Source organism: Hoplias malabaricus, chromosome 14, assembly GCF_029633855.1.
Source record: "Hoplias malabaricus isolate fHopMal1 chromosome 14, fHopMal1.hap1, whole genome shotgun sequence".
In the NCBI taxonomy this organism is placed as follows: Eukaryota; Metazoa; Chordata; class Actinopteri; order Characiformes; family Erythrinidae; genus Hoplias; species Hoplias malabaricus.
The window spans coordinates 15,587,226-15,612,226 of NC_089813.1; the positions used below are offsets into that span (position 1 = coordinate 15,587,226).

The following is a 25,001-nucleotide window of genomic DNA, read 5'->3' on the forward strand; positions in this document are numbered from 1 at the left end:
ACTTCACTCAGAGACAGATAGGAGTTCTTAGAGTTCTCATCCTGTGAGTTTTCATTCTAAATATTACTTATATAACTTTTCTAAATTTAACGTAAATGACTCTGGGAGAAGGCGGCATGGTGGTGCAGTCACACAGCTCCAGGGACCTGGAGGTTGTGGGTTTAATTCCCGCTCCGGGTGACTGTCTGTGAGGAGTTTGGTGTGTTCTCCCAGTGTCTGTGTGGGTTTCCTCCGGGTGCTCTGGTTTCCTCCCACAGTCCAAAAACACACATTGGTAGGTGGATTGGTGACTCAAAAGTGTCAGGTGTGAATGTGTGAGTGAATCTGTGACTGTGTGTGTTGCCCTGTGAAGGACTGGCGCCCCCTCCAGGGTGTATTCCTGCCTTGGGCCCAATGATTCAGGTAGGCTCTGGACCCACCGCGACCCTGAATTGGATAAGCAGTTACAGATAATGAATGAATGAATGACTCTGGGAGGGTGGAATTTTTTTCAGCTAGAGGGTATCCTACTGCCCTGAATTAAATCATGGCCAGTAGGTTAAATACATGCTTTGGCAATTAAGCCTGAAAAAGGATGATATTATTCTGAGGACCACTTCCTTATAAAAAGAAAAACAGGAAACCATATAGCCATTCAGCTTAGATGGTTTCTGATAACATCTCTCATCACATGATCTCCTAATGTCTTTCTCATTGTTGTTTATTCACTGATTTTCTTTTTTTACTTTTAATGAAAACACTGTACAGTGATATGTACATGTTATTACATATTAAATATGTAATTAAATATGTACAGAAGCTGAAGCTACACATATACTTAATCCTTAACATTTAACACACCCACACACAAAGAGACTTCCTTTCACCAGACAAAGGCTGCCCTTTCTCTGAGCATTCGGGCACCAAAGCGCTGCCACTCTCTCTGGTGGATCCACAGCTCCTGAGTGGTGTCCAGACATGCCAAAACTGCTCCACCTTTCCACGCTGTTAGTCGGGGGTCCATGTCCTAAAAAGTGATATAAGATTTAAACACAATTCACTGGCATAGTTGCATAGTCCACTAAGCGTTACCCTTCCACAGCTAGGCAGTAGGCAATTGCTTCCAGTGTACTGCACAAATGGAATGACGGTTTATTGCACACCAACTTAAACAAGTACAATATATTGTGTTAGAGACTATGCCACATATGAGTATACCTATTTAAATACTTATAAAATCACTATTCATGAGAAAATCACAACTCTGATTACATGGCTTGCACATAGCATTTGTCCTAGTAAGCTGATTCCATAATTATTGAAAACTTAAACTGTTGAAATAATAGATAATATGAACATTATCGGCACATACAGATACAAGGGAAGGTGAATACAGTATTAAAATACCAAACACCAATGCCAGCCGCAGGAGAGGAAAACTGCAATGTTAGGTATATTGATACTGACAGTATCAGTAATTTCCCCCAGTTAACAAAATAACAGTATATCTACATAAGTATAAATATGTAATCAATTAATCCCTTGTGAAAATTTTTGGCAAAAGATATATACCACCAAGGCAGATACCTTTGGTCGTGTGATAACCTCCACATTCTCCACTAGGCGACGGAAGGATGGAGGCATTTTGTTTAGAATGCGATGCTGAAGGAATTCCTGAGCCCCGTGAAACAGCAGCCCACCACCCACCACCAAGACAGAGCTGTACATCTTTCGCTTAGTCTCATCGGATGCTGTCAGAAACACAAAAGAAAAAGAATTTGTCAGACTGCCCCTGAGTTAACCCCTCAGTCAACATACAAGCATGACTGACATACTAAGAGAAAAATAGGTAAACTAAGAAGACATTATGAACGGGTTATCAATCTACGGCATAAAACTCTCATGAGCTATTTAGTTCCTAGCTTAAAGGAAGGGATGTCTGTTCCATTAGATCTATGTTTATACAATCCTAATGTATAATCCTGATCCAATGTATTGATTTCTGTGGATACTACAACAGCACAGTTGATATTGAGAGCTAACACCTGAAATGCTAGAAAGCCAATTACATCAAAATGTTAGTAATGACAGTAAAATCACTTAATTTTCCATATATTCAGCCAAACCGTTAAAAGCATCCCCTTTTTATCTTTAATTCTTATCATTTAATCATCATCAGCCCAGCTTACAACACAAGTGAACTTTGTAGTTCTACAATTGCAGACTGTCAGCCATCTGTTGCTCTTCATACTCTGTTAGCCCCATTTTACCCTGTCCTTTAATCGTCAGGACCCGTAGAAATACAGAATGTTTTAGTGTATGTTGTGTTTTGCTGGCACAAGAGGAACAGACACAGCAGTGCTGACAGAGTTTTTAAAACCTTCAAAGCCACTGCTGGACTGAGAATAGTCCACCTGTCCACAGATGAAGGACTAGAGGCCGAACAACAAAAAAAGTGCAATAACAGAAGAGCTACAGTCTCTGACTGTGCATCTACAAGGTAAACAAACAAGGCAAGTGTGTCTAAGAGTGGGCAGTGTTTAAAACCTCCAGCAGCACTGCTGTGTCTGATCCACTCACACCAGAGCAACACAACACAAATCATACCAGTCCTGAATTCATTTTGCCAACTGTAAATGCAGTTCGTCCTAAGCCTGACATATTTAGATCAGCATCAATAACTTACTGACCAATCAGTCATATATGCAGTCATAACAGCAAGTAAACTGACAAATTTGATGTGTTAAATCAGTTACATTTTTGCCCTCTCTTTTGTCAGGCATTGGTGTTATCTCCTACCAATGCAGTTTAAATGTGGCTGAAAATGGGTTAAAGTCACCAAGGAAAGGATGCCAAAAAGCATTTTACAACTTTAACGTTTTGCATTTCTAAGTGCAACTGGTTAACTCAGTTGGTGGAAAGACATATGGGCAGGGCATGATATTATCCACCACATATTGACTGGCTATTCTAAAGTGGGCATTCCAAAACTATGGTATTATTGGTTAAGAGAGGTTTTCGCTGCCCACAGTTATAGCTCTGCAATCTAGTGTCATACAGCATTGCACACAAAGAAAATATCACTGCTTTTATGAACCATAACATAACCAACATGAACATGAACCAACATATTTAAGTGCGATTTTCATTTCAGCTCCTAAAAATATGATTAATCTCCCCTAAGTTTCCACTCCTAAATGTAGCCATATAACTTCTAGTTGTACATTTACATATCTAAAATAAAAAAAAAGAGCCAACCCAATCTCAAAACTACTGTACACATTTCTGAGTAAAAGATGTCTTTTTTTTAAGATTATCTTTTGACAACTTCCTGCAAATTTGTTTTTGTCATGACCCACATAAAAAAAATCTAATCTTATTTACGGTCAAAATATGGGCACTGCAGATATTGCAAGTGGATGATGAGCTGTATTTATTTTACAATTGCCTTCTCATGGACGCACTCAAAATCTTGTCTGAAAACTTGGACCAAAATTAAGGATTTAACAGTGTTTAAAAATGCTGGATCTTCCTTTTGCTCTCCTAGTGCAGATGCATTCAGACAGTTTCTACAAGTGACCAGCAATGAGGTAATATTTATATAATCTATAATCAAACTATTTATAAATCATTATCTTCCTATTGATCAATGTACATCATGCTCTGTGCATCATGGTTTACACTTTCCAAAAATGTCACCCCTAGCAGTTAGATAACACAATACCCAGAATACAGTTGAATAACAGAAAGTTGATTAACCTCATCTGTAGACACATTTTTTTAAAATGATTCACAAAATGCATTGAACCAAAATGGAAAGTTTAACACCAAAAAAGGTTTGGCTTCCTATTCACCCATTTTTGACTGTATTTATCTTTCCACATCAAGTGCTAGAGCGGTTCAGTTCGGTTGCCTGAGACGTAAAATGTAACTAAACATCTATTCAGGGCTGAACTGGAAATTTTAATAAGTTAAATTCAGGTTTGTTACAAAATGGAAAATACAAAATGCCTCTGGATGCTGATTTAAAGAACCGTTATCTTTGATTTCATTGATTACACCCTCAGCGAAAACCATGAACAATTCACAGTGTACAGATACTGTGTTAAAAATATTGGAATATTGTTTTTACCACAACAGTCGATGCTGTGCAGAACTGCCTTGTCCAGCCCAAGTGCTTTCCCCTCAAACTGGGTCATTGCAGATTTTCTTGATAGGAGGACAGAGGGTGTCTCTTCCGGGTCTGTCCCACCCACCAGACAATCAGCCTGAGAATGACTGAGTTCTTCTTGACTGTGGTTTGCCCTCTCTGTCTGGTCACCTCCTTGAGAGCTGGATTCACCCTCAAAGCCAGGAGGCTTAGAGAGACTCTTCTTTTCCATTGCTTTGGATGACTGTGGATATAAAGACAAAGCAAAGTAAAAGAGAACTGTAACAGCATTTACTCTTCTGGAAAAGGTTTGATTATACTTAGAACTGGAACATAACTATAAAAATAGTCACAAGTGCTTCAGTTAGGTCAGGCACTGATGTTGGATGAATGTTTTTGATTATAAAAAATGATTCCAAAAAGAGCTGAATTGAGTTATGAGATATATAATGTCACCCCCCCCCCAACCTCCTGTGTATTTTTTATGCCATGCAATATATGGATATTGTGCACTAAAATAAGTCTGTCTCCTGTAAAATAATGTTATTTTCATAAATGTAATGTAATTTGTAAAGGGTTATCTGAACGTTTATATAAAACTGCATTAATTAAACAAATAATCTTTTATTTCCTCAAATTTTATTCACATTCTGTAACAGTACTTATACTGACACCTAGAGGCCGGAATGTACGAGAACTTCTGAACTAATTTTTTTAACCATGTTCTATGCAGCATAAATCGGTTCATTCAGAGATCACTTTGAAGGACTGAATGTGTGTAAAGATATGTGTTTTACTTGGTCTTGTTTGCTCTGAGTGCTCAGTAGATAGTGTTCATCATGTGGGTCTTCAGGGTCTCCCTGAGAGCGATGCTGCAAAGTTGTCATCTTCTGACCTACGATTCCAAATGCAGCTGGGTAGAACAGAGTCATGGGAGCCTGTGCAGAATACCACTTGATTAAAGACAGGGGCTCTCACATTATTACATGCAATACTACTGAATATAAAAACAACATGGCAACACTTAATGAATGCCACACATTTGAGCAGATGTTTCTGACTGGCACTGGAATGGCTGAGCGGCTGAGGATACATTTTACAAGGAGGAGAAGAATTCAAAGCATGGTCAAGTTACATAAAACATTCCTTTGCTCAGTGGAATATAACAGATTTAAAATGTTAAGATGTTCACAACAACAATTCAGCACTACATCTTGCAAGCTACCAACAGGAATATCGGCACAGACATTACAAAACACCCAGCTGTTGTAAATCCGGTCAATTATGCGATTCTTCTGCTTTTAGAAACCAGGCAAATCCCAAACAGTCCACTGGTGATACACCAATATTAAATATCTGTGCTAATAATGATAATAATAATAATAATAATACAAATAATAATAGTAATAATTAACATCTTACAGTGGATACTAGCCGTGGGAGTTAGTCATGCATGTGCAAGTCACAAGCTAGTCTGAAATCTTAATCAAGCAACTCTCAAAACAATGTTGCTCCAATCTTACATTTAAATCAGTTAGATAGAACAGTGGGCATGAAGAGCTGAATTTGTTTTTTCTACGTCACATTAAGACTATGGTTCCCAAAGAGAAAGGGGCATGCTCCCTGGGCAGTGGAGGAGGGGGTTTGTGGAATTATTGCAGTGGAAAAAAAATTACACTGGAACCTGGAGACAGAAGACATTTACGTGTGTTGTTGCAGTGGGGAGCTCAAACATATTCTCATCTACAAAACTGGGGGGCACTGAAGAAAATGTGGGTAGAACTATATTAATGAATGCTGTATTATTTCTCGGCCTGTGCACGTTTAGTTTGAAGGTGATTCTCCTATGACACTGTGTAATTGTTTTCCCTGTTACAGAGCACAGTGTCAGAGTCAATAAACACATGAACATTGCCTTAATTTGAACAATACTAATAGATGCAGTTAACATAAATCAAGTCATGAATACCAGGTCAAAATCAAGTCTTATATCAGTGTTAGTCATTTGCAAGTCTGTGCACAGACTCAGACTTTGCAGTTGAGAGTTTGTAAGGTTTTATTTATATTTACATTACATTAATTCTCATATCATAGTTAAAAATTACTTAGTTGAAGTATATACCTGCAGTTTCTCATCACCTAGCCGCAGCTGATAAAGAAGCACTGCGGATTCTGGGAAACGGGTGCGAAACTCATGATCTTGCAGCCCACATATATCCTATGAAAAAAATTAATTACATTTATAAAATGAAAATATTTTTATTACATGTCAAAAGCAGACCATATATTAAAGTTTGTATATATCCTATGGTGACCTAATATCAGTACCTTATCTCAATAATTCTGTGATAATTCTCAGGTAATGGCTTAACGCCATTAAATCCTCACAGAAATATTTTGACATTTAATAAAAAAACCTTCCCAGAAGAGCAGAAGCTGTTACTACAGCTAAGGTGGAGGCAGACAAAAAGTTGGATGAGCAGATATGTTTTATGATCACAACGTTTCGGACAAGCGTACCTGGTCAAGATGACAAAACGTCTCTTTGAGCTGCTGCAGTAACAGGCAGTCTAGTCGGTTGGACAGTTGGCATTCTTTATAGGGAAAGCCCGCTCTCTGCATCAGCCAAAAGAAACAGCGGGTCACATCAGAGCCTCCATATGCAAGACACAATCTGCAGAAGAAAAAACTTATTAACTATTACACACAGAATACACATACAGAGGTCTTCAAATCTTCTCTCACAGTCAATATGACCCGTATATAAATCCCAAGAGGTGCTACCTTATAAGTCTTGACCCAGTTGTAGCATAATATGCACAAAGGGAGGTGTCTCTCAGCTAATGCATTAGAATTTGTCAGCTAATGTTTGAGCCATGTTCAAGCTAGCTTTCCCAAGCACAATTTAAAAGAGTGTCGGGATATGGGAGACCTTATTATTGTTGCAGTATGCTGCAATTACTATATTGGGAGGAATACAAAATGAACACACACACACACTATATATATATATATATATATATATATATATATATATATATATATATATATATATATATATATATATATATAATTCATTAACTCTATAAAAATTAATAAATACCTAGAAATATGGGGTGAATTTACAAAAAATCTTAATGTGGAGCCATTTCAAAATGATAACCAAGAGACCTACATATTCAGAATTATGTGGCTTTATATTTTAATGACTTAAATTGAATACCACCTATGTCAGCCTTGCACAAGCTTCTCACAATACCTTTCTTGTTGAAAAGATTATTATTGCCAAAGTTGAATTAACAATGACTGAACTATTTTTTTTTTAAATAATATGGTGGCAAATGTCACTTCCGTTTCAACCAAAACAAAAATCCAGATACATTATGCACAATAGAAATGTAGATTTGTATCATCCACACTTCGCTAATATTCAGAAATGTTGAATGTGTGAACAGGAGGAGAATTGTGTTAACACATACAGTACAATTTTATTGTCCTTTTGTTTTATTCACACTAATTAGTTTTTACTGACAGTGCTAAGACTCGTTCTTTTTACAATGGTGCTGCTAGAAATCCTATGCTGCGGTGAAGATGCCAGACTGAATTAAAAAGAAAAAGTCTGCCCCTACCTTTCATTCACACTTACTGAAGGGACTTGAAACCTTAAACAAGCAAAGCCCTCACTAACTATTTTCATCTTTTTTTTTTTTTTTTTTTTTTAAACACCCTGAGATGTTTTTCGGCTGCTATTTCAGACATCATATGGTCAAATAACAGAATTTTATCCTCACACACGTGTATTTAGATGTGATGGAATTCTATCTCACTCACCTGGAGTTGCGATGAGATACACCGTCTTCAACACAGCACACACTGGTCTTCTGATCCCCCACGTCAATCACACATGCACTACTTAGCCCACTGCCAAATGTAGCACATACAGAGTCCTGGTGCACCACGATCGCTAAGTAAAAAATAACAAATATTAAATCAGACATGATTAACTAGGTCGCTTGTTAATAGCAAGTGTTCACAGGCTGATTATTCTCTAAATAAATTATCCATCATTGTAACAATTGTGACAATTCTTGTGCACTTACTATTATAATAACTGCACATTATTCATCATTATCGGTGATGTTGAAAAAACAGACATTTTAAGGTGAATAATAACACATAAATTATATATAGTCTAAACATTTTAGGGTCTGCCTCACAGTCTTGGGTTAAACTAAAGCCAATACTAAATTATTTTCCAGTGTTTGAACCCAGCTACAAATATTTTTACTTCATAACCAACTTCATATTGTACATAGAAACTATTCTGCTATGATCTGAACTTAATGCTTAGTTATTAATTATTAATTAATTAATTTATTTAAATCTTTTACCTGAGAAACCTATCTTAGCGAGGAGCATATTGACCACTTCTTTCACATGCTGTCTATTATAAATGTCTGGGACCAAAAGGATGCATCTGTAATACTGAAAGTCAAACAAGGGCACAAAGACGCATATCCAAATTAATCACAAACATATGTGCGCTACAGAACAGCCATAGTGTTTGTCTGGGGTCATACCTTCAGGTCTTTGAGTGGGATTTCAAGAAGTTTCTGAATGGCATGGGACCAGATAGCCTCCAGGTCAGCTAGTACAGCACTTAATGACCCCCCAGGTCCACTGTGGACATTCAGCTGACCACGGCTGATAGGCCAATGTATGCTGTAGCAGTCTGTGGGGTTAACATTTAAAGCCTGGGCATAGAAGAAGTGTTAAATATCAGGGTGATAGAAAAAAAAACTGAAGAAATGTTTGATGGACATTTTTAAAAACCAACCTCAAACAGTAAAATGGGAAAAGATTAATCCATTAGGTTTGAAATAAAAAAGTTTATATTTTGCTCTTGATACAATCCTTTACATGTTACCATCAGTGGGAAATGTACACTGTACTAGTTTCTAGTCACTATTTTACTCAAGGCTAATGCCTCAAAAGCAAAACCATGAATTCCACAGATTTATCAAAACCACAGCAGAATTCAATTTCTGTGATTTTAACAAAAAAGCATTCAGTGTCATTTGATGTAAAATGGTTCACTGGAGAGAAAAATAAAGACTCAAATATATTTTTAGTGAAGGCAATGTCTATATTGCAAATTATAGCATTTAATTCAAAAGAGAATCTTCAATTATGAGTTTTTATATACAAACCTGTTTATAGATAAAGAAGGGACTCTTTGTTAAATTCAGTAAAGACCTGTGATCTCTAGAGTACTTTATTTTAAAATGTACAACTAAAGTTTTCATTGCACAAGTTGACTGCATTTTGTAAATATAAACAAATGATGAATTTGATGCCTGCAACACGAAACAAAAATTGGTACTGGGGCAAAATAAGAGTACATATTTTCAAACTTTCCAAACAAGGTGAATATAAAAAAATCTATTAAAAAAATCTATTAAAAAAAAAAAAAAAAAAAAAAAAAAAAAAAGGCACATCTACCACAGGTTAATAAAAAACAAACAAACAAACAAAAAAATATAATACTGTGAAAAGATTCAGACCATCCAGAGAAATGTCAGTCTGTTTAAGGCAAGGCCAGAAACCACTGTTAAACTTATTACTTTCAAACCCTCAAATTGCATGGGAAAACAACATGCTACTATAATATAGCCAAACATGATAGATTTTTTTTGTACTTATGTTTTTTTTTAAATAGTCTTAAACCTTTTGAATGGCATCTATTATCATTGCTGAGCATTTCATCTCAAAATACTTGTTTATATCTTAAAAGTTATTTATTTATTTATTTTTAATCTGTGGCATTCCCAAAAGAGACACAACACTGAAATATATTAAATAATTTTCAAATGTCTGAAATATACTAAAAGTCCACTTCTCACCTCATCTCCAACCAAATACTCTGGATGAGAAGTGGTATTCGTCCATTTCAGTCTTGAATTTGGATCTAAAACTGCCGGACGGATCTGTCTGTTGTACACTCGAGCCTGTTGACACACACAGTCACACACTTAATAAACAATATGCACTGTATGCAACTAAGGTAAAGGCTGATTACGGACAAAGCATACTTGTTCAGCAGAGACTGGAGTTCTTCTAGCCCCATTGGACATCTTCTTAGACCAAATAGCCTGGTCCACCATTTTGAGTCCATTCTGCCGCTGCTCACTACTTTCTGGTCTCTACAAAAAAAGTTTGGAAAATTTATATCGCACAAAAATGTTTGCCAATATTGAGAAATAGGAAGACAGCTCAAAACACGTGAACAAACATTTGGATGTAAATATCTCACGTTTACCAAGCACTTTGGGCATATTTTCTGCATTCTGAAAATGTTACTGTGGTCAAAAATTAAGTGCAAAATGTCAAATATGTATTGAAGCCACATATGTTTCAAATTTTTTTAGACTGTGATTTTGCTTTATTACAATTACATTGGCAATATTTCTGCAGATAATTGTTTTTCCCTCTAAAAGCTCATTCTGTCCAAATTTAGTCTACACTTACTGATTCAAAAATCCACTGTTTCTTAAGTCACACGTCGTTCTTATTTTTGGCCGGAAACTACAGCTGGGAACTGATCATCTTGTACTAACTATTCATTACTCACTGAAACGTCTATAAAACTGCTCAAAGTATATAGAAACGCTGGGGGCCAGATAGGCAGCTGAGGCCCAAACTCACATTCAGTCCTTCCCTTAAGAGCTGAGGATCCTCATGTCGGGGCTGAGAGGGAAGTTTGTGCCTTCTGGCGATGACATGAGGAACAGTAACTGGCAGAGTATCTGTAGCTCTTCCAACGCGGAGAGTCTGAGATCCAGGGTGGATGACTACTACAAAGTTGGTCTGAATTTGCTGTCAGAGAGAAGCAGTGGTAAATCTTCTGTTAGAAGAGCGCACTGGGGATGGGACATCAAAAACACTATCATCAGAAAGGACCTTTTACCCTGAAAGTGATGGTTAATAATAGAGAAATCCCAGAAGGGAAGCTAATGAACTCATTTTTAGCACATTTGTAAAAGTAACATTTCGGAGGCACAAGTCGCGAGGCACATGTAGGTTCATGGTGACTTTTAATATTGAATAAATTGATAAATGTGGCGACCCCTAAATTCTGTCAACACCGTGCTGTAAATAAATAATTCTGTTCGTTTCTCTACATTGAAACATTCTATGTCTAGTCCATCTCAGTGTCTTTGTGTATATCGCAACCTGTAAACTGTAACAATGTTAAAGTTCTGATGTAAAGACATCTTTAAATGCTGGTAATGAACTCACCTCCTGTTGCGGCTCTGAAAAAGCTGCAGGAACTATGGGTCTCTTTACTCCCCGCTGCTCTTTCTCTTTCTCCTTTTCTCGTTCTTTCTCCTTTTCTTTGTCGTTTTCCTGTTCTCTCTCTGCTTGTGTCATTATGCGCTGCGTTACTGAGGGAAACAGAAGTCTTATTAAACAATTTACAAACGAGAAACCGCACTAACAGGAATAAACAGCGCTGTATTTCTTCTTCTCTTGCGAGAATATCGTTATTGCCATGAGAGTAAACAGCGCCCCTCACCGTGTACTGTTCACTAGAGCTGTATCCTAAACGGCTCCCTACTCCCTGTGTAGTGTACTAGGTAGGTCACGAAATAACGGCTGTCATATCCAGTACCGAATATATAACTATATATTAACATAAAGCTACATTACAAAAGTCTTTATTTATCATTTATAACATTCAGCCTAGTTTTCCAACCTATGGAGTGCGCAACATAGGGAGTTAGGACACCATTTATAATTATATTTGTTTTGGCATTTTATTTAAGCTAAGCGCACACAATAAGATATTTATAAGATTGCAGCACTGATAGAAAACATAAAACCTAAATAAATAAATACATTTTATTCTCAAGGATGGAATGCACGAGTTGATGCCATGGCTAAAAATTATACTCATTTTAAAGACTACAATATTCATATTTTTATGCTTTTATTTTTAACTTATATTTAAAGTTAAATGCTTTTTGTTACAAACTGATGGAAAATAATACTATAGTGGCATAAAGAATTAATACTCATTCATAGCTTGGCATTATTAGGTCTTGCTGTCCCAAATAATTTGTGATGTTTAAATTAGAATGCATATACTGTATGTATTTTTTCCCCACAGGTGGCGCTGATGTTAAAAACGTATGTATGTGCGAATTTCAGAGTAAATGGAAATCAAACAGAGTGGCACAGTCACACAGCTCCAGGGACCTGAAGGTTGTGGGATGAAGTCCTGCTCCAGATGACTGTCTGTGAGGAGTTTGGTGTGTTCTCCCTGTGCCTGTGTGGCTTTCTTCTGGGTGCTCCGGTTTCCTCCAAAACCACGTGTTGGACTGCTGGAAGTGTCCCTAGGTGTGAGTGTGTGTGTTCCTGCCTTGCACTGCGACCCTGAACTGGATGAGTGGTTACAGACAATGAATGCATGGAAATCAAAGATTATTTGAAGTCCAGCTACATTGTATGTTTGAGGCACTGATGTATGCCATATACATGAGTTAACTTTTTCAGAAATAATAATAATAATAATAATAAAAAAACATTACAGCATAAACTTGGTCTAAAACATTTAGTTTAAACGCACAGATATCTTACTGCGAATGTATACAAACCCTATTAGTGCTTTAATATATTGCTTCATTTGGTCCAGTTTTTAGAACTTTATTATTAGATGCACTTTTGGCATAAAGCTTATTTAGCGAAAACACACAAAAAATAATTTTATGTCAGAAAACTAAGCTAATAACAATTTGAATGTGAGGTTTTACTGGATAGGTTTGAATTGTCCATCAATGTTTATTGTGATAGATGATAGAACAGCATGACAGATTTGTTTTATGAAATATTAGTATTAGTACAGAAAAATTATATAATTGAGCACAAACTAACATTTAATCCAGAATTTTTGTTCATATGTATTATTCGTGAGTGTGTAAAACAAAACAGATCTCTTTTTGAGTAAACGACAATAAGAACACTGTCTAAAAAAATTTGGGAAGATACTGAAGTGAAATGTACATATTTAAGGATCTGGAAGTTTCACAAATCTGTCAGACAAGATGAATTTAAATAGAATGAAACAATATGAACCTACATTGAAGCAGCTCAATGAATCGCATGAAAGACAAGTACATAATGTACACAAATACGATATCAGCAGTGTCCTGTTCCATAATCCATCTTTATTATTATATAATAACACATAACTCTAAAAATGACATATAATTCCTCACATCTTGCAGTTTTTACATTTATTTAACCAAAGGTCCAAACTGACCAAAAAAGAAAGAAAAGAAAGAAAAAAAAAAGTGGAGTATTGCTGCTTAGTTCAACTACTCCGGCCCCTACCAATAGGAATTCCCGGAGCAGCATCAATAATCTGCCATGCAGAAGCAGCTTAAGGGAGAAAAGTGTGATGTGCTGGGGTGTTTTCATCTAAGACATCATCAATGGCCAGCCTCTCTGACTTGGAGAGTTTATATGACCTGTCTGCATCCATGGATCAACACATCACACTCCTCTACGCCTGCATCAAAGTGCAGGCGTTTACCTGCAGACACAGAAAAAGATTTTTACAATCACAACTGTAAATAAAACCATAAAACGAGGAACGTTATTCATTTACAAAAGGGCTGTGAGAATTACACATTTAAATGTATCAATTCAAATATCAATACAAATAAGAAGGATTTTAATTTGGTTTAAATCTTTTTATCATTTTGAAAGAGTCTGTAAGAGGATTGAACATATTATTACTGTCAAAAAATGTCTTAACTACAAAAGAAGGACACTGCAAAAAAATTTTGGAATCCACTGTAAGACAGTGACAGTCCTTCTCCATACATATCCCGCTTAAATCTGATTGAATCTTCCTCACCTTCCTCATCCTCCACCACCCATTGGAGGAGGAGTGGGGCCTCCACCATGGTTTATTCTGCCCATGCGTCTCCGCCCAGGGAAACCAGGTGGCCTGAAGAATCAAAATTAAACAAATAAACAAAAAAATGTAACTCATCACTTAAAGATAAACATATCAGACTGGTTCCACAAACCTTCCTTTTCTATGTAAATGTTTTCATAATTATCTGAATGTTAAAAACGGACTCTGCAACCCTAAATGCATTTCAAAATATGAAATGTCTAATAAATATGGCACGTTTCCTACTGCTCATCCAACATCAAACGCAAATGAAACCAACATGTGTTGTGTTGAAACTTAAAATGAAAATTAATTTGCATTTTGCTCTTCAGGGACTTACCCTCTGCCATCACTGAAGCGTGTTGATGCACCTGAGTTGCCATCTTTGGACAAATCTGGCTGGACAATTGTCTGGAAACTGAAAAACAGCAGGGCAGAAACGCAGAAGCATTCAAATTTAAAATGACATATGTTTCTGAAACAAGACGAGTAGTAAGAAGGTTTTAAGGTTTTAAAGGATTTACCAAATCGTATGAGAATTTTCAAATTACCATATATTTACTTGTTATCTATATTTGTGAACGGAATTACTAGAGCTACTAGTATTTACTTTAATTTTGATCTGTTTATTTGTGTCACATAAATGGGTTTTCCATCCACTGAATTTTTGTGAATTTTCAAAATGCATATTTAAAAATCTGAAGGGAAAAGGCTCAAAATTAGTAGGGTTTATTCTGTGGGGCTGAAATTTCTTTATTACGTGCAACATTTTCTAAAATATTTGAATAGAAACCCAGTTACACACTGACTGCTTTACACTTCTCTCGCTTTCAGCATTTTATCTTAGAGCCAAACTACTGCATCAAATGAGCTCATGGTTCTATGCTGACTCATGCTGGATGCGTTTGATCCAAAGCAGTTCTACAGGAAGCTCTGTACTTGAGATTTTACATTTGATGTTTGATGCCTTTACTCCTGCTAATGTTGTTTTTAACAGTTACTAAAACTCACATAATTAATTATTTGAAACAATAACAATTTTAATCACAATAATTTAGGCTACTCTACCCACCTCCTACTAATTTAAAAATCTGATCAAATAAAACAGAATAATAACTCACAACAGGCCTATAAACTCCACTACACCCCAGAAGAGGTCACTAAAGAAAGATAATCTCCATCGTGTCCTGCTGTCCAGGACTTGCCCTGTAAAAAAAAACAAGAAAAGATAGTTAACCTTCTGTCTCTAACAGAGATACTGACACATTTTTTAACAATTCAAGATGAAAATCATTTTTTATGCTACCAGGTTTAGTGCTATCACTGTAGGACCATACATCAAACGATGCTGCACATAGAAATGATTAAGAGTGGTTTGATGCATAATGCTCCATTCTCTTAACAACTGTTAAGAAGGATGGTAATAGGAACCAGTTGTTAAAAGAATTAAATGCCTTTATTGAAGGGGTGCACAATTCCAGATTTGAATGCCAGGTCTATTCGAGTTTGGCACTTTCCCTGCTTTAACACAACCACTAAACCTGCCTATCAACAGACGAGACGAATCAGCTGGTTTTCTAAAAACATATTAAATGTGCAGGACACCCACTCTATTGTGCACCCATTCTATAGTACATTATAAGAGACTGCTGTATAACATAAACCATTCTGCCATTATATTATGACCACCTCTTGTTTCTACACTCACTGTCTACACTCTGAGCTGCATTGATCATAGAGGAGCATTCTGTAGTTCTACTATTACAGTCTTACTCTGCTTAGTTTGTTTGCCATTTTCACCCTGTTCTTTAAAGGTCAGGACCCCCATAGGACCACCAAAAAGCAAGTATGACTTGGATGGTGGATCATTCTTAGCGCTGCACTGACACTGAGGTGATGTGTAACTGTGTGTTGTGCTGGTTTATATGGATCAGACAAAGCAGTGCTGCTGGAATATTCCACCAAACAACAATATTAATTCATCAGTGACCACTTGATGAAGTACTCGAGAATGATTAACACTATCTGCACAGCAACAGATGAGCTACTGTCTCTGACTGTACATCTACAAGGTGAATCAGCAATAGAGCAGGCAATAGAGGTGTGTCTAACAGAGCAGACAGAGAATGGACAGTGTATAAATACTCAAACAACATTTCATTAAAAAAAAACTCAAGAATTAGTTCCCTCAGAAATAAATAAAAAGTACTATTAAAAGTAAATATATGAAAACCCATGGGTAACATGCCCAGGTCCAAACTTGTTTTTAAAATGTGCTATATGCTGTAGGCATCAAATATAAATGTGTTTATAAATTTAATAAATATATATTTATAAACTACAATCAAGGCAGTCAATGAAAACACTGGCAAAATTTTTTTTGTCCTATTGTCTGTTAGGTAAAGATCTAATGCATTAAAAATTTACAGATTTCAGTTTCATTGCATTTTTAGGAAGTGCTTCGACATTTCTGGAAATGGGGTTTGTCAAGCAAAACGTAAATATCTTACATTTACAAATGCTTGAAAGATTATGGGGATAGAACTGCATCATGCAATGGGTCTGTGGTTGCACTGGTAACACAGATGAACACTCCCACCCATTACATCTACCCTCACAAAACACCTTCCTCTTTCAACAGGAATTATCATTATAGATAAAAAAAATTTAACATTTGCCAGGTTCTTGGCTGTGTCTCTCTCTCTCTCTCTCTCTCTCTAGTAGCTCTACTGCTCCTGTACAAGAAGGCGCTCCAATGATTTTGAGTTGGCAGGGATATAACATAGGACTTAGAATAAGCCCAGAGTCAAAGATTACGCTCTTTTGAATCAATTTCCAACTATTTTCATTTGGAAAATGAGAGTCTACAGCACATTACTAATAAAAATAGACTATATTTTTAGAGTGGGATGCCCATCTCAAACCCCCAAAAGTGTCATAGATAGCCCTCATTAGTAATGTTAGTACTAGCCACAACAAGTCCCTTTATACCTCCCATATTTGGACTACAATACCAATTTTGATAGTGAGTTGTTCCAGCCCTACAAATAAAAAAGAGCAACATCTAATCCAACTAGCAACATTCAGCCATGGCCCTAAGGTTAAAGAAGTGGCCTTGTGACTGAAAGGTCTCTGCTTCAATCCCCTTGGCCAGAAAAAAATGTAGGCTGTGGGAGTGAAGGATAAACTCTATTCTCACTTAACATCCACAGCTGTTCAGAAATTCACCAAACCCCCAATTCCTCCCCATGTGCTGAGATAACTGACCTGCAGTTTGAGCGTGTTGGTGATCAGTGGCCATGTCATCCAATGGATGCAAGCAGCTCTGGGTGTGTGTTAACGGCTCCTAGTGCACTTTTGTTGTTGTGTGTGTATGTTCATTGCCATTGATGTGTTAAATGCAGAAGACAAATTTCTTTGTATGTTGTACAGTGAGAAATTATCACACATTTATACTGTGTTTGTTATAGTGTGTTCACTTCCACTGATCGGTTAAATGTTGAGTATAATTTAATTGAACTGCTGGAAATTTTAATTCATAGAGAATACTGGACAGAAAAGAAATGCAATTCCATATTTTCCCTAACTTATACAGCCCTACCCTCAGTTTAACGATGTGTTCCCTCAGTTTCACTAAGCAGCCCCAAGTAAAGCCTAAGTCAATCTGAATAACTGGAGGGAGCAATGTATTATACCAAAAATAAGAACAAAATGATGGAAAATATTTAATTATTTGACAAACTGTGTATTAGATCTATACATGTTCGTGGGAGGTTTTCACCATGACATATTAGGGACCCGTGTATCTGCCCCATACACGAAATATTCAAACTGTTAAAGAGCAGAGAGTTTATATTTAAAACTCACCCTAAACTGAAATAACAAGCAAATCAGGATATCTAAGGTTAGGTAGATAAACCTGAGGTGAAGCCTGTCCAGTAGGAAAAGCGCTGGGACGTAGAGGTTAAGTTGTGTGTCAAATTGTGAAATGATGAGTTGTGGTAACGGTACACTCCCTGGCTATCAGCTAACTTGTCAGCTAATGCTAATTTAATTGTATCTTCATGGTTGACCTGGCTAGAAAATAAGGTTAAATCCTTTAATCTTGCCTCGCATTGTATCCGAAAAGATCATATCAATCATAAAACAAGGACATCAATATTATTCACCCTCACATCCTGTAACACCGAGCTAACGTTCATGACGGAGCTAGAGGGACAATGCTAAACAAATCCACACAACCCAAACGCTAAATAAAGCATTGCAATAGCATTAACACCAGGCCTTGACACTGCAACATGTCCAAAGTAAGTGTTATTGAGTTAAAATTTCAAATAAATTCAGTTGTAATAGATTTTATCCTCGGTTCCACTCACCATTAGACACGTACACCATTGCTGCCTCCTGTGTTGTTGTTTATGCGGCGATGACGTCATGACGTCGCTGTGCGTGTGTACGGCTCTGGTCTCCTGTGATTGGTGCGTTTCCAATTTCAGGCTCGATCTCAATTTGGCTCTCTGCTCCCTATGAGTGTAGCGCACCCAAAAGTGGACCCTACAAACAAATAGTGCAATATACCCAGTATAATATATATATACGAATATGTCTCCTTAATTTTATGTGTTAAATTTGGGTGTAGGTTTGTAGACGCTTAATTGAACAATATGATATGACTCTTTCCAAATGTAACTTTTACGCTCATTTGCTATTATCAAAGTAATATATACAATAACACTTGTATGTTTCAACAGTGTAATATGAAGTTAAGCTGTGTATATACTGTACTTAAATAGTTTAGTTTGTACTGCACATATATATATATATATATATATATATATATATATATATATATATATATATATATATATATATAAACACACACACACACACACACACACACACACACTCATATATACCATGAGGGACTACCCACATTTTCCACTCAACTTCCACTTGTGTTATGTGACATAAAACCTGTTTCTGATAAATGTGTTTGTAGACACACAACTCTAATTTCATGTTGCACGCCTTGTGGTCATTGACATTAAACCTGTAGGTACAGAGCATAAAATCAAATAAGACGCAGAAGAGTTTAAAACATAATTTCAGTCCACTGCTTTCAGCTAACTCCACCCCTAGTTGGGGGTTATGCTCAGAAATGTACAGATGAATGTAGACAAAACCATTTTAAATAGAGCCCCCTAGGCTTGTATGCTTCTCATATTTATAATCAGCTGGCTTTCACATGAATTTGATTTGCAGAATATGACATTGGCACCCATAGCATAGTGGATAACCAGAGGGGGCACTTCAGAAGCAGATTTGACCAAAATAAAAATGTTATTGAAAATCTGTTTTTAAATGTTAGGTAGGGCTGATATGTTTTATTATTACAGAGCAATATTTTTCAGCTGTTAATTTAAAATATAGGTCTTAGGGTACAATTACATTTTAGGGCTCCATGCTGAAAGCTAAGTGTGGTCTGCTGGGGTAAAGCCTCAAAGCAATGGGCTATGCAGCAGTTCTCTGCAGTGATGGTACTTTGACACGAGTTGAAGTGATGTTTTTGATCCAGAAATAGTTATCCAGTATCACTGCCTGACCTCTTTAATGACCTCCAAGCTATATACTATCAAATCCTCAAAGCCAGAAATTTCAGCACATAGTGTACTCACAGACTAATCATTTAACTATATTAAAGACACCCTGTACGATTCTGGGGAATGATTTTAACAACCTCACCCCTCAGTTTTGCTACGGAACTACCCCACCACACACACACACACACACACACACACACACACACACAATTTTATATTGTGATATATAACTTTTAATGTACATTTTCTGTTACAGCTTCAACAATTGGGGGTACAGAGACAAACCAGAATCATTGGGTGCAAAGCAACCCAGTGACAACACAGTTGTCAAGTTGCCAGTCCATCACAGATGTTTTTAGATAAAAATAAATAAATAAAATAATATGCCTTGCGAAGGGCTGGCGCCCCCTCCAGGGTGTGTTTCCTCCTTGCACCCATTGATTCCGGAAAGGCTCCGTACCCACCGCGACCACACAGTCACACAGCTCCAGGGGCCTGGAGGTTGTGGGTTCGATTCCCGCTCCGGGTGACTGTCTGTGAGGAGTTGGTGTGTTCTCCCCGTGTCCGTGTGGGTTTCCTCCAGGTGCTCCGGTTTCCTCCCACAGTCCAAAAAAAAAAAACACACGTTGCAGGTGGATTGGCGACTCGAAAGTGTCCGTAGGTGTGAGTGTGTGAGTGAATGTGTGTGTGTCTGTGTTGTCCTGTGAAGGACTGGCGTCCCCTCCAGGGTGTATTCCCGCCTTGCGCCCAATGATTCCAGGTAGGCTCTGGACCCCCCGCGACCCTAAATTGGATAAGCGGTTACAGATAATGGATGGATGGATTATTATTATTAGTAGTAGTAGTAGTATTAGTAGTAGTAGTAGTAATGTGATTAGTTGGACATTAAAACCTAATCTCAGAAATATTCTTGTGGCTAAATGCTGGCAGCAAGAAGCAGAAAACATCAGTTTCAGGAGAGATTTTCTGGGGCGGGGATTGAAAAGGGGGTGGAGTTTTCTGTATAAACCTAGCAAAGTGCAAGTGAAATGAAGGTAAACTCTTTAGTCTGTCAGTGGGAGTGGAGGCTTATTGTGTTATAATGTCTCTGGAGCTGTATCTTGACCTGACCTCTCAGCCTTGTCGCTCTGTCTACATATTTGCCAAGCTAACCAACATTCCATTCGAATACAAAGCAGTGGACCTCTCTGCAGGTAGAATGAATTACTATTAAATATATGCATTATTATTTTCCCTGTCATTATTCAGTGTAGAAATGTGCTTCCTGTATTTTTTAACTTCCAACTTGATCTTGATTGCTTTAAATGTAAGTTTTAATGTGTCAAAAACTATTTATAACTATTTTTAATATGGATGTTATTATATTGGTTATTAATAGCCTAAATTTTCTCTTCTTTGTCAAACATGTAAGTTGGTTACTATGGCCAAGAAAACATTGCCTTCATGTTTGGGCACGTACAGTGTGGTATTCAAAATATTTTGTCACTACTTTTGATAGGGGAACATTATGGGGAAGAGTTTGAAAAGGTCAGCATTTTAAGGAAAGTGCCTGTCCTCAAAGATGGAGCTTTTATCCTCACAGAGAGGTGGGTGAAATGTTTCACAACGTTGCACACTGAATGTCTGCTTACACTTAAAATGGAAAATGATATACAGCAAGTTCTGTATCTCAAACATTTCAGCTCATCCTAAAGGTATCTAACATGTCCCCACCTCTCCAGAGAAGAGTTTCACTACTCTACAGCACAAAGCTGTGGCACTCTGTGCTTTTGAAGGTATCGAGCCCAATACCTTCATGGAGAGGTCTTCAAATCCTGACCTTTGATCCAGGCTCCAGTAATATGACACTATACATGACTAGTCCAGTGCATTAGCAGCTACAGCTATAGTGTCATACCCGTTTTTTAAAAGTCATTTTAAAATCCTGGCCTGGAACCTGGATTTGAAGGACTCTGCCTTCATGTGTAGATTTTCTATTGAGATAGTACAAGTTTACAGTTGAACATGCGAAGAGGTGACAAAGTCAGGTTAAGACTCTAAAACTCCTCCCCAGAACTTTGCTTCAACCATCCTAACAACTCTTGAGGCTGGTTAAAGATTATTAAAGAAGCTATTATTTTTTACTTTTGCCATCAGTGTCTACCATGAGTTCACCTATACAATGAGTGCAAACATACTCAGTGTCAAAGTTCGAAAGTTGATGTGATTACACTAGCAAGTAAACATTTGAAAATGATCTTGTTTAATGTATTAAGGTCAATATATATTTTATTTGGATTAGGGACATAATGACTTTAAATAATAGAACTGAATGCTTTGTTGCAGCATAGCGATCATGCAGTATTTGGCAGGGAAATATTCCACTCCTGACCACTGGTATCCTGCTGATCTGCAGAAGCGTGCACGTGTAGATGAGTATCTGGCTTGGCAGCACACTAACATGAGGACTAGTGGGTCAAAGGTTTTTTGGTTGAGGGTAAGAACACAAGTTTTACATTTAGTTTGCATAACTCAGATCTCAAACAGTCAGCTACTGACATTTGTACCCATTTACTGATGTAATCATTTATTTACCAAATCATTCAATGCACTGGGATTGACTCTTCTTCCTTCTTTACGTGAACTTAAATTCTATTGTGGGCAGGATATGTTGTGTAAGCTTTATGATATATTTAGGGTATATGGGATAAAATTACTTCAAAGAATGATGAAAAGATATAGAAGAAATGTGACTTCCAACAACCATGCAACCCTTATAGTCCACCTAAATGACCCCTATCAGATAAACAATATTTATAGTGGTGTTTATTTATTTGGACTCAAGAGTAAACAGTACATAGACTTCCTACACACATTACTACATTTACCAACATGGTCAGTTCTTAGAGAATTCATATTATTTGGGATTATTCCCAAGGATTATTTTTAATCCTTATATTTATTATAGGATATATTACGGTGAATAAAACTTTAAATTCTATTCTCCAAGATGTCATAGGAACCTTTATTTTTTGATGGTGATTTCTTGTAGTCAGTTATCCCTGCTCTCACTGGAGCCCCAGTTCCACAGGAGAAGATGGACCCAGCAGTGGAAGACCTGAATATGAGTCTTAAGCTCTTTGAGGAGAAGTTTCTACAGGACAGGCCTTTTGTACTTGGTGAGAAGATCTCACTGGCGGATTTGGTAGCTATTGTGGAGATAATGCAGGTAAGATTCACTTTCAAAAGTTTCAATTCCCTTTCAGAACTGTATCTATTATACAGTAGTACCTGTATAATAGTATCTAGTGTTCGTTTAATAGTATTTATTACTTACCAAATTGAATTAGGTGCTCACCAGTTATTTACTTTTTTAATTGTATGAATTTCTTCAGAATGTAATTTTGCATGATACATACTGTGCTTTATTGTGTTTACCGTAGCCGGTGGGGACAGGTTTGGATGTGTTTGAGGGCAGACCTGTGCTCAGTGCGTGGAGAGACAGAGTAAAGAATGGGATTGGTGTGGAACTGTTTGATGAGGCTCATCAGAAGGTCATGAATCTGTCATCACTTCAACAGGCCCTCCAAAGCAAAGGTTTGCCTGAATTCTTCAAGCTCCGCCTCCAGAAAATGTTCATCTGATGTTGAATATTCTGACATTGTTTACTGTCACTTTTCTGCTTACCCAAGTTATAATGAAATCAAGCATTGCTATTAATCAATTATGTAATTCTATGTTTCCCCTACACTTCTCCTTACTTACAAATGCCTGTGTATACTTTCATTTCATACACAACATACACAACAATAAACACATATTCAAATAATTATCTAGTTATTATTTACTCAATTACAGTGTTTTTTAATTTAAGACTGGTTAAATAGAATGAATAATCATTGCTTTCTCTTTTTTATTTACATTTTTCTCTATAATGTTGGCAATGTGAGAGTAATTTGTTTTGGCTGATATCAAACGGTATGAGAGCTAAGGCTGTTTTTTCTGATGTCTGAGTCCTGACGTACTTACAGAATCAACTAAAATCATATAACACACTATGAGGTATCTACAGGTATCTTTTGGTTTATCAAAGTTACAAACTGTTAAAATACAGTGTAAAAGAATGGTTTTAAAGAAGTACAAGTTTTTTTTTTTGGATCTGGGGTTCGCCCTAGTGTTATTAATCTTTACAACACTGTACCAAAATCAATGGGGAGGGGAAGGCAGGGGGTTTGTTTTCCTACCTTCCTCCAAAGGGTACAGAGTGCAGTTTCTCTACTCTCCATACAGTGCCTTGCGAAAGTATTCGGCCCCCTTGAACTTTTCAACCTTTTGCCACATTTCAGGCTTCAAACATAAAGATATAAAATTTTAAATTTTTTGTGAACAATCAACAAGTGAGACACTATCATGAAGTGGAATGAAATTTATTGGATGTGTCAAACTTTTTTAACAAATAAAAAACTGAAAAGTGGGGAGTGCAATATTATTCGGCCCCTTTACTTTAAGTGCAGCAAACTCACTCCAGAAGTTCAGTGAGGATCTCTGAATGATCCAGTGTTGTCCCAAATGACTGATGATGATAAATAGAATCCACCTGTGTGTAATCAAGTCTCCGTATAAATGCACCTGCTCCGTGATAGTCTCAGGGTTCTGTTCAAAGCACAGGGAGCATCATGAAGACCAAGGAACAGACCAGGCAGGTCCGAGATACTGTTGTGGAGAAGTTTAAAGCCGGATTTGGATACAAAAAGATTTCCCAAGCTTTAAACCTCCCAAGGAGCACTATGCAAGCAATCATATTGAAATGGAAGGAGTATCAGACCACTGCAAATCTACCAAGACCCGGCCGTCCCCCTAAACTTTCATCTTGAACAAGGAGAAGACTGATCAGAGATGCAGCCAAGAGGCCCATGATCACTCTAGATGAACTGCAGAGATCTACAGCTGAGGTGGGAGAGTCTGTCCATAAGACAACAATCAGTCGTACACTGCACAAATCTGGCCTTTATGGAAGAGTGGCAAGAAGAAAGCCATTTCTCAAAGATATCCATAAAAAGTCTCGTTTAAAGTTTGCCACAAGCCACCTGGGAGACACACCAAACATGTGGAAGAAGTTGCTCTGGTTAGATGAAACCAAAATTGAACTCTTTGGCCACAATGCAAAACGATATGTTTGGCATAAAAGCGACACAGCTCATCACCCTGAACACACCATCCCCACTGTCAAACATGGTGGTGTCAGCATCATGGTTTGGGCCTGCTTTTCGTCAGCAGGGACAGGGAAGATGAAGGGAAGATGGATGGGGCCAAATACAGGAACATTCTG

The 25,001-nt window shown here is 37.1% G+C and overlaps 3 protein-coding genes across 5 annotated transcripts; 1 reads left to right on the plus strand and 2 right to left on the minus strand.

The window, feature by feature from the left end:
- Positions 1-733: 733 nt before the first annotated feature.
- On the minus strand, positions 734-11,749 carry actr8 (actin related protein 8). 2 transcript variants are annotated; one of them, XM_066644482.1, is made up of 14 exons: positions 11,706-11,749; positions 11,429-11,574; positions 10,835-11,005; positions 10,222-10,332; positions 10,033-10,137; positions 8,710-8,883; positions 8,521-8,614; positions 7,961-8,093; positions 6,650-6,803; positions 6,252-6,347; positions 4,927-5,067; positions 4,112-4,373; positions 1,567-1,730; positions 734-1,006 (listed from the first exon to the last, which is right to left on the minus strand). In XM_066644482.1, the coding sequence occupies exons 2-14, from the start codon at positions 11,558-11,560 to the stop codon at positions 863-865; spliced, it is 1,881 nt and encodes a 626-aa protein (XP_066500579.1). In that variant the 5' UTR covers positions 11,561-11,574; positions 11,706-11,749; the 3' UTR covers positions 734-862. The 2 variants fall into 2 exon arrangements, with proteins under 2 accessions (XP_066500579.1, XP_066500578.1); XM_066644481.1 differs by lacking the exon at positions 11,706-11,749 and having other exon boundaries at positions 11,429-11,668.
- A 1,318-nt stretch (positions 11,750-13,067) lies between these two features.
- selenok (selenoprotein K) lies at positions 13,068-18,565 on the minus strand. Of its 2 annotated transcripts, XM_066644630.1 has the most exons (5): positions 18,470-18,554; positions 15,215-15,299; positions 14,434-14,511; positions 14,052-14,144; positions 13,068-13,724 (listed from the first exon to the last, which is right to left on the minus strand). In XM_066644630.1, exons 1-5 carry the CDS (start codon positions 18,486-18,488, stop codon positions 13,721-13,723), a joined length of 279 nt encoding a protein of 92 aa, XP_066500727.1. In that variant the 5' UTR covers positions 18,489-18,554; the 3' UTR covers positions 13,068-13,720. The 2 variants fall into 2 exon arrangements, with proteins under 2 accessions (XP_066500727.1, XP_066500728.1); XM_066644631.1 differs by lacking the exon at positions 13,068-13,724 and having other exon boundaries at positions 14,048-14,144; positions 18,470-18,565.
- Positions 18,566-20,740: 2,175 nt separating this feature from the next.
- On the plus strand, positions 20,741-23,484 carry gstt1a (glutathione S-transferase theta 1a). The gene is made up of 5 exons (XM_066643856.1): positions 20,741-20,886; positions 21,192-21,279; positions 22,019-22,169; positions 22,725-22,901; positions 23,116-23,484. The coding sequence occupies exons 1-5, from the start codon at positions 20,775-20,777 to the stop codon at positions 23,314-23,316; spliced, it is 729 nt and encodes a 242-aa protein (XP_066499953.1). The 5' UTR covers positions 20,741-20,774; the 3' UTR covers positions 23,317-23,484.
- The last annotated feature ends 1,517 nt before the right edge of the window (positions 23,485-25,001 follow it).

Excerpts from the sequence above, each read along its gene's own strand:
- actr8 (XM_066644482.1), bottom strand. The coding sequence starts at position 11,560 with ATGACACAAGCAGAGAGAGAACAGGAAAACGACAAAGAAAAGGAGAAA. Across the intron at positions 11,006-11,428 it reads TTTCAGAGCCGCAACAGGAG|CAAATTCAGACCAACTTTGT; the intron begins GTGAGTTCATTA and ends TCTCTCTGACAG. Across the intron at positions 8,615-8,709 it reads TCCCACTCAAAGACCTGAAG|TATTACAGATGCATCCTTTT; the intron begins GTATGACCCCAG and ends TTTGACTTTCAG.
- gstt1a (XM_066643856.1), top strand. The coding sequence starts at position 20,775 with ATGTCTCTGGAGCTGTATCTTGACCTGACCTCTCAGCCTTGTCGCTCT. Across the intron at positions 21,280-22,018 it reads GCTTTTATCCTCACAGAGAG|CATAGCGATCATGCAGTATT; the intron begins GTGGGTGAAATG and ends GCTTTGTTGCAG. Across the intron at positions 22,170-22,724 it reads CAAAGGTTTTTTGGTTGAGG|TCAGTTATCCCTGCTCTCAC; the intron begins GTAAGAACACAA and ends GATTTCTTGTAG.